Raw genomic sequence first — 18,260 nt, forward strand, 5'->3', positions numbered from 1 at the left:
GGCTAATTTGGTTCTCAGCAAACAAGTTGAGGGCAAACTTGGCCAGTAATACGCCTCTGTGGTGTTTGGTCCAGTGAGGATGCAGCAGGCTGTTCCTCCTACTATTCTGTGGGGTTAGTAAAGCCCAGTATACCTCTTCTAAGTCGATTGGTATATGATTTAAGATGGAATCGGTGATGTCCAGATCAGGGACTAATCCCTTAGGCTAGTCACCTAGCCCCAGAACAAAGAGTTGGTGACAGGGCCTGAGAAGAGATAGAGGAAAGATTGGAAGATCCATGATCGTCTTTAATCACCTAAGCTCAAGTCTGCACCTCTCGAGGAGCAGCAAAGTTCCTTTTCACTCAAATGTGCCCAGTAGGTGTTCTATTGCAGAAATGTAATGCAAAACCTTGGGACAACAACGGAAGATTCCAGGTGTGCTGGCGAGTTGCACTTTGTGCAGTAAGGAAGTCAGTAGAATTTCTTCCCACTCTTTCAACTCCTCTAATTCCCACTATGGTTCTTTAGAGCAATCAAGGCTTTAAGCAAATGTTACCAAATCCTGTCCAACAGGAACAATAGGTCCATTGTTGTCAGTCGGAAAGCAGATTCAGGCAAGATGTGTAACAAAGGATCAAGATCCAAAATGTCATATGGAGTCATTGAGAACAATCACTCAAACTATCAGATAAAACAGCTACGTTTTCTCTAGATCTAGCTGATGTGTACATGCGCACTTTGCTACACCCAGGCTTCTGAGAATTTCACTTTGGGCTCGTTCAGCAACCATTGACCTTTCCACATTTTCTAAAACATTGCTTCCAGTAGCGGCCATCTTGCAGAAGCAAGGGCTTCAAGTTCCTTATGAGGACAACAGATGCGGGTGGCTCAACATCCTCCAGGTCCTGGCAAACCCTGATTCAGGGAAGGCCAATTAATCTCATTATAATAATGACATTTTAGACATTCAGGAGAATACTGTAGAGTTGCCCACATGAAGGGTGACAGTATTAGTACTTATGTGGAGGCAAGTCCTAGCTCTATCCCATCTGTTTGTATCCCATGGTCTCAAATGGTCAAGAAGAACATCATAAACTGGCCTTCTAAGGTAATGAAAGATTTTGCTTCCTATTCCAGGGAAGATTACCCCACGTATGAGACTAGTCCCGTTGATGGTGGCTAAGGCTAGTTAATCTTATCAACTTTCATAAACGTACAGACTTAACAATCATTAAAGTCTATTCACCTCAGTGACCTCTTAGCTCAAGTCAATGACATAGGCCAGTGGAGGACGAAGTGCCTAACAGCAGGGGTACAGTGATTCCAAAGTGGGGAAGTTGTTTTGGCAACACAGCCTAGGAGGCCTCAGGTATGCTCCAAACAGACGGCTATAGGTAATCTCCTATCATCATGGAAAGAGGCATACCATTGCCAATGGTAAAACCTGTCTCATCTCATCGCTCTGTGTTCTGGTGTCCCAAAACTTCCTGTCAGATACGGTAAAATACGAAGCCTCGGATGTCAAGGGTGAGTCCCTAGACCAACAAGCTGTTCAATGAATCTCAACTTGGCCGTAAACTCTGGTCAGGAATGGAAGTCATTCCTGAAAGAGGAGCTTCCCAGAAGTGGAAGCAGTTGATCTACTAACATCCAGTTGGGTTAGCCTTTATAGCCACCAGACTTGTGATCTCTAAGCTCCTCATCAGTGCATGGTTGGGCAGGTTGAAAAAGGACACAATTCCGTCTAGTTCAACCAGGATGCCTAGTCATACAGCTGGGATAAGGGCAATGAGCTGGTGGCCTTACAGGCCATGGTGTCCTCAAAGTACAGTCTTTGGCCCAAGTTCCTCCTATTTTATTCTTCCTGAGATCTCAGACCTTACACAGCAGAGCCAAGTGTATCCAAATTCAGCCACGTTACATCTAGCAACTGGGAGACCAAGTTAGAAAGGCTCATTGCGGGATCTCACCTTCATTATTTGAAACCTTGTGGAAGCCAGGGAACCTACGGCAAACTCCAGGTATACTAGAACATGGAAAATTTTGCAGAATTTCAGGATGAATCCTCTGCTCCCGACTGCAACTAGGGTCATTCTTCTGAAGAAGACTACCTCAATAGGTTCAGTGACACTAAAGTAGTATTTCTTAAGGATATCACGTCTTTGAGAATTCTTTCAGAGATCCAAGCGTCAAGCAGTAAACTACTTTATTGCTACCATAATCAAACAAAATGGCTCTGCTTTCTTCTTCACCAGCACCAGACGAGGGTCTGCATCTTTGCCTCTGGGTCAAGACATCACCCTTCCGGCATGCCCAAACTAAAATGTCAGCATCAACCCCAAGCTAGAGTAATGGACTCTATGTAGAAGAAATACATGGAAGTAGTCCTTCTCTAGAAGGTCAGACAGTGGCCTCTTCAGGCCTGGCAGTATCAGAAGAAGACTTGCACTGTCCGCTAAGACAATAGCATTATCTCGGGTCAGAGTAGCCTAAGGGGCTTATAGAAGGAAGATAAATTCATCAATCTAGTGCAGAGCTCACTTTATCAGATGGATGGTATGCTCATGGGCAAAATTCAGAGGTCCAGAATTTTACAGGATACCAACCAGGTTCATATACTACAAACCATTTTTTTTGCCTATTGCAAAGTCAATCGGGCAACATTGGAAGCAAGGGAATCGACTTCAGTTCTAATCTAATGATACGTTGATTCAAATGCTTCAGCATGGCCATCCCTTATAGGTTTTTTGGGCGTGCTACATCCCATTCCTGTATGCTGTCATGCTTTGTGGCAGGAAAACGGAAAATTTTATACTTACCTGATGGTAATTTTCCTTTACCGATGCAAAGCATGACAGCATACTACAGGTCCCTCCCTTGTGCGTTTCGCTTTTGAGTATAGTTACGAGAATGCCGTCTAGGGGGAGGCGACTTATTTAAATATAGTATAACCAGTCCTAATTGGGCGAGAGGCGGATCCTATCCCATTTCTGTATGCTGTCATGCTTTGCATCAGGAAAGGAAAATTATCGTCAGGTAAGTATAACATTTTCAGTTTTCCTGGTGCCTTTCCATGACAGCATATTCCTCTCCCTTGTTCTAATTCTTGTGGCTGAATTAAGTCTAGTTATGAGAATAAGGGGGGGGGGGGTCGCTCTCTTTTATAGAGTTATAATGGTCCTGTGGGTTTGCCGGGGGTGGCTCAACCAACCATGCGTATGCTGCCATGGATAGGCACCAGGAAAGGAAAATTACGGAAAGGTAAGTATTCAATTTTCCATTTTATCATTCAACCAGCGGGTTTAGTGAAAAAAAACGGAACCAATTCGCCCATCTGCACATTGGAGGGGGGATGGAGGAATCCTCCCCGTTGCACTATTGTATTCTGACAATGGGGGGGCGCTCCTCAGTAAGCATGTTTGTAAGCCGCATGTGCAGAGCTCACCAGGAAGTGGGCACTGCTTATCGCTAATCGCAAGCAGTGAGACATTTTTCCGTTTCACAGCTACAGAGATCGAGAAATGTCTCTCTGCATGTGATTTCCTGGCAGGCTCTGCACATGCGGGTTGCGAACATGCCTGTGCTCATCCTCGCTCCTCCGCTCTCAGAATACACAGATCAGTGATGACGCTATTGGCTGCAGCCACTGATGGAGTGAATTTTATCCGGCAGTGACCACACATGGATGGAAATGTGACCGGTCCCTGCTGAACCAGCTGAATTTCCATGTCTCTATGGTCACCATAAGTGACTTCCTCCCCTCCCCCTCATCTCCTTTATTATGTAAGTCATGCTGAGATCATCTCCCATTGGCTGAGCAATATTCTCATTGGTCTCTGAGCTCCTTCTTGCTATTCCTCGTCCTGCCTGTTGTTTCCTTGGATTGATTTTCTGTGTAGTGACCCCGGCTTCATCTCTTGGATACGCTCGTCTGTTGCTTGTCCTGACCTTTATCCTGATTCCTGGATCTCCTCCTCATCTCTCCTCCATATCCTCTTATGCCGCGTACACACGACAGGACTTAAGTCCGGCAGACTTTAGACGAGAGTTCTGACGGAGTTCTGACAGAGTTCTGATAGACTTTCCGAATGAACGGACTTGGCCACACACAATCACACCAAAGTCCGACGGATTCGACCGTGATGACATATGACTGGACTAGAATAAGGAAGTTCATAGCCAGTAGCCAATAGCTGCCCTAGCGTCGGTTTTAGTCCTTCAGACTAGTACACACACGAGCGGTTTTCTGGGTCCGGCAGAGTTCTGGCGGAAAAATTTGAAGCATGTTCCATTTCTAAAGTCTGTCGGATTTTTGCAAATCAAAAGTCCGCTGCAGCCCACACACGATCGAATAGTCCGCCGGAATTGTTCCGTCGGACCTTTGATGTCGAAAAGTCCGCTCGTATGTACGGGGCATTACACAGCTTTTCTCCACACCTGCAGTGATCCTGGGGGGTGGAAACTTGGCACCAGCACTCGGCAAAATCCATCCCCACCATTAGGAGCTCTGGAGAAAATTGTCTGCTATTTACACTCCGTTCCTCCGCACATCACCTGATCACATGAGAGCTTACTTTCACACATTCCTGACAGATTTCTGTATGGTAAAGGTCAAAGTTCACTCTTCAGTTTAGGAGAGGAAGGACACACCCAGGAACAATGATTTGGTTTGCATGGGAGCCTCATATAGAGAACCCCTCAAATCTCCCTCTCTAAATGTCTCTTCATCCAAAGATTATATGTCCTATGACATCACACTGACGTCACAGCTCCTCCTCCCAATGTCCCTCCATCTGGATTTTTTTGTCTGATGCTCTTAGGATGTGGGTGGACTCTTGGCATCCTCACATACAAAGTGGGAATGTTTGTCCTGCATTGTATGTAATGATGTCAGAATGCCTGTAACAAGCTTTTAACCTGTGTAGGGTCCTGTGTTGGTAAATTATATCTCAGTTTGATGTGGGACTTTAATAAAATGGAGACCTGAATGGAGAGGTGAGGAGGATTCTGGGAATATCATTTGATTTTGCTCTTTGTGTTCAGATCTAGAGTTTTCCTCCTGTGAAGTCTGGAGATCATATGACCATCACATTGCCTCCACCTCCCTCCCTGATAGAATAGAGAAATACAAAGAAGATTCTAGAAGTCACCAGAGAGATGATGGAGGAGAGGTGAGGAGGATTCTGGGAATTGTGGGACATTATCCAGTAACAGACAAGGGATGTGTCTGGATGGTGACTGTATCATTGTGTGTGTCAGGTTCCTATAAGGTGTCAGGATGTCACTGTCTATTTCTCCATGGAGGAGTGGGAGTATTTAGAAGGACACAAGGATCTCTACAAGGACGTCATGATGGACAATCAGCCGCCCCTCACATCACCGGGTAAGAGGAGACTTTATTGTAAAGGAGAGAGCAGTACGGAGGCTCCACCTAGATCCCCCATCATCTGATAAACACATAGAAACAATGTATTCAGTCAGTGTGTGTGTTTCCTACAGATGGATCCAGTAATGGGAACCCACCAGAGAGATGTCCCCGTCCTCTGTATTCCCGGGATTCCACACAAGAAGATCACACCATCCCCCACCATCATCAGGTAGATGAGGAACAATCACTGATAGTATCATTAGGATCTGTACATTATCTGCATTGTTACCATTGATGTCATTTTTATTCTATATTCAGAGTGGAAACCTGAGAGATTCTAAAGTTGACGTTACAGAAGAGATAAAAGAGGAGGATGATGAGGATGGGTTGATGGAGGAGCTTCTAAAAGAACACAAAGATCTGTACACCATCCCCCACCATCATCAGGTAGATGATTGACAATTATTAGTAGATATGATTTATACACAGCATGCTTGCTACAATTAATGTTTTATTATATATTCAGAGTGCAAACCTCATGGATGACAATATTGATGTTAAAAAAGAGTATAAAGAGGAGGATGAAGAGTATGGCGTGATGGAGCCACCTAATACCAGGAACCCACCAGAGAGATCTATCTGTCATCTGGATTCCACACAGGAAGGTCCCAACATTCCTCCATATTGCAAGGTTAGTGGGACAGAGCATCTAGAACATGGATAATATTTTTTTTATGTGATGTCACAATAATAAATCTTCTATCTTACAGATGATATTCTCTCTCCTTTTCTTGGTTTAGAGTGGAGATCCAATGGATATAGAATTTGAGGTGAAATCAGAAGAAGAAGAGAGGTATGTGAGGGATGATCAGCAGTCTATGGAGGAGGATGGAATAACGGGGACATTTATAGAGGAGGACACTCCTACAGAGATCAGCACAGGTGGGTCATTAACACTAAATACATTCCTCCACCCATACTGCTCACTGATTGGTCCAGAGTAGGGCGGGGACTGGGTGATATCAGCCTGTAATCCCCTGGTCACTTTCCTGAGCTGTGTTCCCCGTCCTGTATTCCTGGATTTCTCTCCGATAATCTTCCTTCTCTGTGCTGCAGACACAATTTATGTATCTAGACTGGATTTATGGAGATTCTGGGGTTCAGCTAGAAGAAAAATAGGATTTTTGGTACTGTACTGTATTGTCAGTACCACCAAGTACCATCTGGGGGGGACCCTGTGCTAACAACCTTCCTTGCTGCCCCAGCAGCCTCAGTACGTCAACAAGCAGTATAACGTAGAGAAAGGAGGGGTGGGTGCTGTGTCGGTCGGTGAATTACAGAGAAAAGGATTTTACAGTGAGTACAAAAAATCCTATTTTCTCTTATATTCACAGACCGACACAGCTCCTCTCTGTAACTAAATGGGACGTTCCCAAGCAGTGCCAAACGAGGGGTGGGAAAAAACAGCATTAAAACTTCATCCACCATGGCAAGCGGGAACTAGTGAAACTAAACCCACCAAAAAAAAACAGCAGTGTATGAAAAAACACACCACCATATAACTGGGTATTCTCAACAGGAGAGATCCCCAACACCACAACCTTTTTGCGGAAGTAATCCAACAGTGCATTAACAAACAGTACTGCGTTTTTCTCGAAAAACCAGGAAAAAATCTCAATTGCAACTACACGGCCGCCTGCAAAACTTTGCGGCCAAAACAGGCATCAGCCGATGCACTGAGGTCTACCTTGTAGAACTTGGTAAACGTATGGACAGACGACCAGGTCGCCGCCTTACACACCTGAGCGACAGACGATTGGTGTCGGAAGGCCCAAGACATTCCCATTGCTCTCGTAGAGTGGACCGTGACCGGAAAGGGGGGCACCTGCCCCTTCAAGGTGTAGGCTTGGACTATAATCTGTCTGATCCACCTGGAAATGGTGGCAGACGAGACCGCCATGCCTTTCTTAGGACCAGCCACCGAAACAAACAGCGAGTCTGACTTCCGAAAGGGAGCCGTGGCCGACAAATACACTTTCAGGGCCCTAACCACGTCAAGAGCATGAAGGGTCACCTCTTTGGGGTGCTTCGGCTAGGACACAATAATGGTAACACAATGTCCTCATTGATATGAAAGGCCGAGGCCACCTTCGGTAGAAAGGACGATTGCGGACGCAACACCACCTTATCCCTATGGATGAGCAGATAAGGCGACTTGCAAGGACAAGGCCGCCAGTTCCGAAACCCTCCTGGCCGATGTGATGGCCACTAGAAAAAACACTTTCTGTTAAAGGGTCAACAGGGGAATCTCCCTGATATTCTCAAGCGGCGGCTTCTGAAGCGCCGACAACACCAGCTTCAAATCCCACGGAGGTAGCGGTGGACGTACCGGAGGGACTACATGTCATACCCCCTGAACAAAGGTACTTGCTAATGAATGAGACGCCATGGGTCCCTGGAAAAAGACAGCCAGAGCTGAAATTTGCCCCTTAATGGTGCTCAACGCCAACTTCTGGTCTACACCTTGCTGGAGAAATAGCAGGATCCTGGAAATAGAAAAGGAGTGTGGATGCCACCCCTTCTCCTCACATATGGAGATATAGGCCTTCCAGGTATGATGGTATATCTTCCGTGAAGAAGATTTCTGCGCCCTCAACATAGTCGGAATCACCGAGTCCGACAGACCCCGGATCCTCAGCTCCCAATAGCCATGCCTTTAAAGCCAGTGATGGTAAAGCAGGGTGAAAGATTGAACCTTGAGACAGGAGGTCTGCGTACCAGGGCCGCTGAGGGCAATCTGGGGCAACCAGGATCACTGGAATCCCCTCGGCTTCCACTCTGCAAAGCAGGCGTGGCAACAGTTTTAGCCGGAGGAAAGGCGTAGATCAGCTGGTACTGATCCCACGGAGCCACCAGCGCGTCTGAAGCGTCTGCCTACGGACCTCTTGTCCTGGACATGAATCTGGCGCCTTCCGATTGAGATAGGAGGCCAATAGATCCACATCTGGTGTGCCCCATTTCAGGCACAGCAGCCTGAATATCTCTGAATGCAATGCCCATTCTCCTGGGTCCAGCATCTGTCGACTCAGATAGTCCACCTGCTAATTTTTAAATGGCCGACATGGCCAGTACGTGTCGCTCTGCCCACCAAAGTATGTAAGCGACCTCCTGAGCAGCGGCTGAGCTTCTTGTTCCCCCTTGGTGATTTATGTACGCTACACAGCTGTGGCGTTGTCCGACTGTATCCTGATCGGACGTCCTTGAAGACACATCGACCATGTGTGGAGGCACAGCCTGATCGCTCTCAATTTGAGCAGATTGATCGGCAACTCGGATTCTTCCGTCGACCAGAGGCCCTGCGCCCACTTGAATCCCCATCACTCCACCCTAGCTGGATAGACTGGCGTCCGTAGTGATCACCATCCAAGTCAGAGGAAGGAACGATTTCCCGGACTGAATCACGGGGACCTCAACCACCAGATCAGCGAGTCTCTGACTGGCTGGCTCACCTGGATCTGTCGATCCAGGGACAACGGAGATTTGTCCCATTTTGTCAAAATCTCCTTCTGCAGGACTCTGGTGTGGAACTGGGCATAATGTACTACCTCGAAGGAGGCTACCATGAGCCCCAGTACTCGCATGCAAAAGCGGAGCGACGACCACTTGTGGTTCATCAGTAGTTTGACCGCATCTCTGAGAGTCTGCAATTTGTCTGAAGGGAGAAAGACTCTCGCTTCCCTGGAGTCCAATAGCAAACCTAGGCACTCCAGACGCTGGGTCGGTACAATCACCGGCTTCTTTAGGTTCAACAGCCACCCAAATTCTTGCAGGGTCTACATGGTGATCGCCACATCCTCCTCTAATTCTGAGGCGGAAGATGCACTCAGGAGGAGATCGTCTATGTAGCCCATGATCACGATCCCGCGTTTTTTGCAGCAATGCCAATACTGGAGCCAGTACTTTGGTAAAGACTCGGGGGGCTGATGCCAGGCCAAAAGGAAGAGCCACAAATGGGTAGTGGGCTTCCCAGACTGCCAAAAGCAGAAATTTTTGATGCCGAAGGCATATGGGTATGTGCAGGTACGCATCCTGGATGTCTAAGGACACCAGGGAGTCCCCTTGATGGAGTGCAGCGACTACTGAGCGAACTGATTCCATTCTGAACCTCTGCACTTTTACAAAGTGATTGAGGGCTTTTAAGTCCAAGATCGGAAGAACCCCTTCCTTCTTGGGAACCACAAACAGATTTGAGTAGAACCCCTGGAAGCGTTCAAATTCCGTAACTGGTACAATCACCCCCTTATTCAGCAAGTCCCTCACTCCCCTAACAGGGCCTCCCGGCGAACTGGGGATGCGGGTATGCTGGAGGGGAAGAATCTGTTTGGAGGCCAAGAGAGGAGCCAAGAGAGAAACTCTATCTTGTAGCCTGTGGAAATCAGGTCGCAGACCCATTGGTCGGATAACCGGGAGGTCCACCGGGCTGCAAACTCCCGAAGACGACCCCCCCACCTGAGATATGGGTGGGAAAAACCTTCATGCGGTAGCACTTTTGTTGGCAGGCTTGTTAGGCTTGCGGTTCCAGGGACGCTTCTGACCATCCGTGAGGGTCCTATCGGGCTGGGGACGTTTTTTCGAAGCATCGGGCGGACGAAAAAGACACTTGTGAGGAGAAAAAGAGAGCACTTGCCTGCATCGTGGCTCCTTAGCCTTCTTGGCCTGTGGGAGTAGTGTACTCTTACTACTTTTAAATAATGTCATCCAACGAGGCTCCAAAGAGCCGGTCGCCAAGGAAGGGAAGATCCGTCAGGGCTTTCTTGGATGCCTGGTCAGCAGACCAGCATTTTATCCAAATCAGGTGCCTTAGCCCCACAGCTGACACTGAAGCCCTGGATAACAGAGGGAGAGTATCCAGGGCCACGTCAAACGTACTTAAGGCCTTGCACTAGTTGGTCTGCTAGTTCCACGCAGACAGGGGAGGCCTGTTGCTCTCCCAATTCGCGGCACAAAAGTTTTGCCCACTCAGTCAGTGTCTGTGACACAAGTGCGGATGCCAGTACAGGTCGCACAGCTGACCCCACAACCGTAAACAAGGAACAAGCCCCCGCCTCGGCCTTCCTGTCCGTGGGATGCTTGACTGCAGGAGTCCCCTCAACCGGGATCGTGGTTACTTTATTCAACCTGGATACTGGGGGGTCCACGACCGGAGGAGCCGACCATTTCTTGAGAAGGCTTTGCTCAAAGGGGTAACGCACCGCCATGTTTTTGGGGACTGAAAAGGTCCTTTGCAGCCGACCCCATTCCCTGTAGATGAACTTTTCAAAATAAGTCAAATACGGGAACACCTAAGGTGAACGTGCTGGCTTGCGGGACCCAAAATGGACCGATACATCAGCAGAGGTATCCGCTGGATCTTCAGGGTATCACGCACAGCTGTGATAAGTGCTCCAACCAGCGCCTTGTTGCGCCTGGACCCGGACGGGGAATCATCCTCGCTGCCCGAATGGTCCTGGTCAGCCTCGTCTGATAGGTCAGAACAGGGGTCACCAGCCACAGCGGGGCCCGAGTCTGCATCAGAGCTCTCCCCAGAGGGGGGAGGCCTTTTACGTGCACCTTTCCTTCCACGCACTGCCTCTATTTTTGCAGCAAAAGAGTTAAGGACCGCCGTCAGGGTGTCCATGGGCACAGCGCTATCCTCAGGTGACCCGGTTGCAATAGCCTGGATTTCGGGGGGAGAAACACCAGTTTCTGAAGCCATGCTGATCCTACCCTGTCTGCCACCTGAAAGGGGACTTAGGACAGTGAAGGTCCCACTGTCCTGCTGCCGCCACCTGGGGGGGGGGTGGGGGGGTTCCTAGCGCCAGACTCAGCACCCTGGGGCGTTCTGTGATGGTTACTAACCGTGCCTGTAGTCCCCAGGAGGTTACCCAAGTGCAGAGTGAAGAAGCTGTGTCGGCAGCAGCTGTAGAAAAGATTGGTGAAACGATCTGCAGAGCTTGCACCAGCGTTTAGGGAATGGCCATCCAGCGTCCTGTATACACAGGGAACACAGGAAACAGCATGTGAGAGCACATGGTATGCTGTCACAAGAGAGCTGTGGTGAAAAGAGCGCTCGGGCTTCAAAGAAATGGCCGCCAATGATACTAATAGGAAAATCTCATAGAAAATGGCCGTTGAGGCTCACAAGGGGAACCTGCTCTGCCCTCAGCCAAAATGGCCACCGGACAGCGCCATGCGGTGACAAGAGAAATCATAAAACAGCGCTGCCTTTAACCAGCAAAAATACCTCCACAGACACCTTTTTTGGGACCCCCCACACTGAGACCAGGACCATCGCTATCCGCACAGACCCCCTATAGGTGAGAGACCCAGCGATCCCCATACACACCCCGCCAGCAGGGACATGGGAGAGAAGAGAAGGAGGTGAGGTGGCCCCGAATCGACCTCCCAGGGAATGCCCAGCTGCTCAACCCCCCCGAAGCAGGGAGAGCCATACTTACCAGTCCTGAAGAGCTGGGAGACATTCCATCACAGACCAACTCCTGCGCATTTACAGGGTGGCTGCGGTATACTGCGATCTAGACATCAGTAGCCCGGGCATATGTATACCCCGGAGTATTGAAACTCACCGACCACCTCTGGTGCTGAGGCATGTCGTGGCCTGCCGAGCCTTAGCTGCGACCTGCACACGCTCAATGGCCGGATTGGGGGCACTACAAGGATAACTCAACCAGCCTGTCATCCAGCCAGCAGTTGATAGAAGCTCACAGGATCTTTCATCTTGCGCAAAAGTATAAATCCTGCATCAAAAAAATGGACCAAAGGGCCCGCAGGGTTCCTAGGTCATTCTCCTTCACTAGGCAAAATAAAACTGAGGCTGCTGGGACAGCAGGGAGGGTTGTTAGCACAGGGTCCGCCCCCTGGGCGGTACTGACAATTCTGTGTATTGTGTTACAATTTTGCCTAGTTCTCCTAGTGGCAGGCTAGCAAAGCCATTTAGTTATAGAGAGGAGCTATGTCGGTCGGTGAATATAAGAGAAACGTTGATTTTCACCATACCTGGGTCTAGGAAGATCTCTGACAGAGCAATTCTCCCAGGCTCACATGCTCTGGAGGGATATGTCTGTATAGTCTCAGACCCAAGTCACTGAGTGAAGTCTCAGGAGATGGGAGGCAGCGGTGTGGAACCTCTGCAACTTGTCTCATGGAAACATTTAAGCTTCCACTGATTACTGAATACCAATATTATGAGTCTTGACCCTTACACTATATAATTTATATTGTACATTTACATACTCCTGACCCCTGCACTATATACTCTGTTTTACAGTGCATACCCCTGACTTCTTTTGCACCAATTTTCTACCAGCTGGACATTTTATATCTGATGATATGATTGGAGCACAGACTTTTACATATTGATAATAATGTGATAACATCCTCAAACTTTGGAACCTTAGGCAGAAAGTGATAATGAGGGAGGAGTCAATAACCCAATGATGGGGGGTCTTCAGGATCAGTCCAGTCTTCATCTTGGTTGTTCTCCCCCATCCCATCCCCTCATCCTCAGGCGGTTCTAGGCTTTGTGGGGCCTAAGGCAAATCTTTGACATAAGGCCCCACTCACGCCCATAATGAGAAAAATAATTCAAGTGATAACAATTAACTGTATTGGGGACACTTTTACGACTTTGGACATCAGAGTCGCATGGCAAGTCGTACCCCTTGATTCCCAATGATAACCATTCATATCTGTGCGACTTCAAAGTAGTCCCTGTACTTCTTTGGTCCGACTTCGATACGAGTTGAGGTCCATAGACCTCAAGTTTACACAGGCATTCCCTGAAATTGCGCGACTTTAAAGTCGCAGTAGTGTGGAAGGGGCCTAAATTGCATATATTAGGAGCCTTAAATCCTTTGAACTATGAATTCACAGTTTCCAGAATTTTCTCTAACCATTAAACATACAGTGTGTGTGTGTGTGTGTGTGTGTGTGTGTGTGTGTGTGTGTGTGTGTGTGTGTGTGTGTGTGTGTGTGTGTGTGTGTGTGTGTGTGTATGTATGTATGTATGTATGTATGTATGTATGTATGTATGTATGTATATATATATATATATATATATATATATATATATATATATATATATATATATATAAAAATATTTTTTTTTTTTTTTTTTTTTTTTTTCACCCACACAAATATAGATAAAATGTGTGCGGCTGCAGCTAGCAACAAAAGTCAAAACACATATTTCTCCATTTACATGAAGGTCAGCCAATATAACCCAGCCAGCACAGAGTTCCCCCTTACATCAGAGTCTGCAGGATTCCCCCTTACAGTGCAAGGGGACCTTTTGATGTAAAGGGAAATGCTGTAGACTTTCTTGTAAAGGGGAGTTCTGATGTAAGGGGGGCTCTGGTGACCAGAGATCACCTTATATCCGAGTGCACAGCATTCCCTTTTACATTAGAGTTACCCTTTACATCAGGGTCTGCAGAGTTCCAGCAGGACCTATGATGTGGGGAAGACTCTGGTGACCACAGACCACCTTCCACAGAGTTAATGCACTAAGGTAAGGGGGGGGGTTACTAGTACAAGGGGGAATCTTTATATCAGCGAATCCTTACCTTACTGTATTCACCCCCCCCCCTTACATCAATGCCCCCCCCCCCCCCCAGACTGGCCTGGTAGGGCTGTCACTAATCTCCTCTCAGGTGCACCGTGTTGGGCTCAGTCAGATGGTTCTCTCAGGGCTCCAGTGTTGCTGCTCTGGTTTCATCCCATATTTTCCTCTGCACAGTACACAAATGTCTGACTCCTCCCATGACCCCTGTCCTGGCACTGCTCCCGCTCTTGACTGCTCTGTAGATTCCCCCCCAGAGACTACAAACGTGATACGGGAGATGGTCAGAGGCTGTGTGGACATGATACAAGATATTTGTCAGAGACTATGCAGACATGATACAAGAGATGGTCAGAGACTGCGGACATTATACAAGAGATGGTCAGAGACTGTAGACATGATACAAGAGATGGTCGGAGACTGCAGACATGATACAAGAGATGGTCGGAGACTGCAGACATGATACAAGAGATGGTCGGAGACTGCAGACATGATACAAGAGATGGTCGGAGACTGCAGACATGATACAAGAGATGGTCAGAGACTGCAGACATGATACAAGAGATGGTCAGAGACTGCAGACATGATACAAGAGATGGTCAGAGACTGCAGACATGATACAAGAGATGGTCAGAGACTGCAGACATGATACAAGAGATGGTCAGAGACTGCAGACATGATACAAGAGATGGTCCGAGACTGCAGACATGATACAAGAGATGGTCAAAGACTGTGCAGACTTGATACAAGAGATGGTCAGATGGTCAGAGACTGTGGACATGATACAAGAGATGGTCAGCCTGCAGACATGATACAAGAGATGGTCAGAGACTGTGCGGACATGATACAAGAGATGGTCAGAGACTGTGCGGACATGATACAAGAAAGGGTCAGAAACTGTGCAGACATGATACAAGAGATGGTCAGAGACTGTGTGGACATGACTCCCACTGTGCTTATACTCCCATTTCCTTCATGTGGGGGTAAGTAGAGAGTCCTTTGCTCTGCAGAAACTCCTAACATGAGCTGGAGCTTGCACATTTGTTTTCATTACTGTGGCAAGTAAATGGTGTGGTTGGGGGCAAGCTGTACATAACTCTTCATGCCCACATAGCTAATAGATGAGAGAGCAGAAAGTTGAAGTGCCCACCCCATGTCCACACTTCAGGTCTGTCCTAATACAGATTGAGTCTGCCCCTTAGCACACACTATACAGCTCCCATAGACAATGCTGTACAAAGCCACTATGATGATGAGCAGTAATGGCACAGCTCACCTGTGTCCAGTCCTAGCCACACCACCCCCGTCATCTCTGGTCTCCTCCTGACATCTTCATGCTCCTCTGAGCACTCGCTGCATAGACAGTATGGAGAGCCAGGCACACATGCTGGGTGAGGCAGGAGATGTCAGCAGCGCCCTTATTAGATGCAGGGCCCTGTTGTGATGTAACCTCTGATTGGCAGAGTGTGTGGTGGGCGGGGCATTGTGTTTAAGCAGCCGTACACAGTGAGTGAAAGGGGAGCTCTGGGGAATGCAGCTCTTGTTAGGATATGCTGCCCCACAGCCCTGACGTTTCCTACAGCCAGTCCAGCCCAGGGACACCAACCAGGGGACATTCCCTCCCACACACATGGTAGGCAAATTAGGTGGCCCCTATAAGTGCAAGGCCTTAGGCGACTGCCTAATTTGCCTATTTAGGAAGTGTAGGACTTCTTGTGTTGGGAAGATGACAGTGAGTGATAGAGGGCGTGGGGACACTCTTCCTATAATCCCCTCATCACTATCACTCCTATAAAAGACAGTTCTCGTTGTTTCCTCCCTCTCTGACTAAGGTCCATGAATAAATAAATGAACTGGTAGGAGATCAGAGGACCCATTTACTAGTTACCTTGAGGGGGGAATTGTAAGATTGTAAGAGACGAAGCTGCCTGATGTGGTCGGAGTCCTGGTTTAGGGGAACCAATCAGCTCATGTCTATTAATAATCTTTGTATTTCTATTTTAGTAGATGGACGGGAGATGAGGAAAACCTCAGAGGATTGTCTCACTTTGTCTCCAGACTGTAAAGTAGAAGATGAGGACATCACACAGTATAGTCCAGGAGAAAACCCGACTACCTCAAATGTCCATCCGGCACCACACAGTGTAGATGGACCATCGTATTCCTCTTATCCTGAGGAACCTCAGACTGTGCGGGACGGTGCCGTCCTTCCAACAGATAAGAGGTTTTCATGTACTGAGTGTGGGAAGTGTTTCCCTTCTAAATCCAAGCTTAATGTGCATAAAAGATCTCACACGGGGGAGAAGCCGTATTCCTGTCCTGAGTGCAGGAAATATTTTTCACAGACGTCCAGTCTTTACAGACATCAGAGATCTCACGCTGGAGAGAAAATGTATTCTTGTTCTGAGTGTGGGAAATGTTTTTCACATAAGGTCAGTCTTCAAAAACATCAGAGATCTCACACCGGGGTGATGCCATACTTCTGTCCCGAGTGCGGGAAATGTTTTTCACAAAAGTACAGTCTTCAAATACATCAAATGTATCACTCAAGCGAGAAACCATATTCCTGTCCTGAGTGCGGGAAATGTTTTTCAGAGAAGTCCAATCTTTACACACATCAGAGATCTCACACGGGGGAGAAGCCGTATTCCTGCCCTGAGTGTGGGAAATGTTTTTCACAGACATCCAATCTTTCCAGACATCAGAGATCTCACACGGGGGAGAAGCCGTATTCCTGTTCTGAATGTGGGAAATGTTTTTCACAGATCTCCCATCTTTACAGACATCAGAGATCTCACACGGGGGAGAAGCCACTTTCCTGTCCTGAGTAAGGGAATTGTTCCTCACTGAAGTCCTGTCTTCCTGTACATCAGGGATCTCACACAACCCTCGAGGTGTATTAGTGCCTTGAGTGCGGGAAATGTCTTCTATATGAATGTTGCTGGACATCACAGCTCTCATGTGGGGAAGAAGCACACCCTGATATACACCTCAGATATACTCCATGGCTGATAGAAATTTATGAAGAAAGATTAAACCTTTTTTTTTCAAAACTTTCAGTCTTCTTTCAGTTGATTAGCAAAATCTAAAAAAATCCTAGTGGTGAGGGAAAAAAAACACCAAAATAAATCTCTATTTATCTGAACAAAATATATAAAATTACTTTGGGTACAGTGTTGCATTTACCATTTAATATAGCGCTGTGGTGAATAGTAAAAAATGGCCTGTGTCAGGTCACCTTGCGGCGAGGTGACTTGTGCACACCGTAGGGATCCGGAGTGCACCGCAAGGTTGTGGACCCTACGGCTGACTGCTGCAGACGGGGGAAAGATCCCACTGGGGATAGAGCGTGAGATTCCCTGGGGCGCGGAGTCTAAGAGCCAGCAGGTGTTCACCAGAGCCTCCAGTGGTGAGGATGGACTTGGCTGCAACTGGCTCCAGGTCGCGACCCCCAGGGTCCCCCAGCTCACACCCACAGTAGGCAACAGGAGGATAGGGATGGTGAGGGACAAAGCCAAGGTCGGGGCCACAAGCAGACAAGGATAGTATGGTACACGCCAAAAGGTCAGGGTCACAGGCAAGCAGGGATAGTCAAGACACGCCAAAGTCGGTAACGGAAAACAGTAGCAGAGCACACGGCAGGAAACAGGAAGCTAATACACAACGGTACCCCCAGGTGGAAATGGCTGGCTACTTAGTCTGAAGACATGGGGGAAGGTAAGCAAACACAGGAAGATCACTGCATAACCATGACAGCCTGGTTATGAAAGGGTAAAACCTTCCAGGGGTCATATGGGGACGGGAATATGTAGCAGCTAAATGAATAGTACTTCTAGCAATGTCCAGCAATAACTGGAGATCCTGTCCTGAGATGGGTACAGTGGGATTTTTGGTCTCACCTGGCATGTCGAATAGGTTCTGGGGATCTTGGGCAGCGCAGCGGAAGAGACGCTAGCAGCGGAAATGGAGGAATCAGCCGAGGAGGAGAGGGAGGAGGATGGAGTAGGAGGAGGAGGAGAAGAAGAGTCAGGCCTGCATGCAATCTGTGGCGGTAAAACCAAATCTACACGGGTGCCATGGGTTACATGCTTGACGGATGTCAGAAGGTTCACCCAGTGGGTGGTAAAAGTTATATACCTTTCCTGTCCGTGTTTGCTAGACCACGTGTCTGTGGTCAGATGTATCTTGGCACCGACACTGTGTGCCAGAGATACATTCACTTGCCGCTGAACATGGCCATATAGCTCTGGGATACCCTTCTGTGAAAAATAATTCCTTCCTGGGACCTTC

At 47.9% G+C, this 18,260-nt stretch overlaps 1 protein-coding gene across 2 annotated transcripts in view; it reads left to right on the forward strand.

Annotated features, from left to right (window-relative positions):
• The window catches only part of LOC143989638 (uncharacterized), a 127,475-nt gene extending 110,452 nt beyond the window's left edge, over positions 1-17,023 (forward strand). The window contains exons 2-8 of one of the 2 annotated variants that reach the window (XM_077489892.1): positions 5,026-5,153; positions 5,242-5,365; positions 5,482-5,579; positions 5,669-5,797; positions 5,877-6,041; positions 6,151-6,292; positions 15,975-17,023. In XM_077489892.1, the coding sequence (XP_077346018.1) occupies positions 5,281-5,365; positions 5,482-5,579; positions 5,669-5,797; positions 5,877-6,041; positions 6,151-6,292; positions 15,975-16,801 (1,446 nt within the window). In that variant the 5' untranslated portion in view covers positions 5,026-5,153; positions 5,242-5,280 and the 3' untranslated portion in view covers positions 16,802-17,023. The remainder of the gene's footprint in view (positions 1-5,025; positions 5,154-5,241; positions 5,366-5,481; positions 5,580-5,668; positions 5,798-5,876; positions 6,042-6,150; positions 6,293-15,974) is intronic. The other variant, XM_077489894.1, reaches the window with a different exon arrangement.
• The last annotated feature ends 1,237 nt before the right edge of the window (positions 17,024-18,260 follow it).

Source organism: Lithobates pipiens, unplaced genomic scaffold, assembly GCF_037356315.1.
Source record: "Lithobates pipiens isolate NorthernLeopardFrog02 unplaced genomic scaffold, aLitPip1_a1.2 Scaffold_18, whole genome shotgun sequence".
NCBI lineage: Eukaryota > Metazoa > Chordata > Amphibia > Anura > Ranidae > Lithobates > Lithobates pipiens.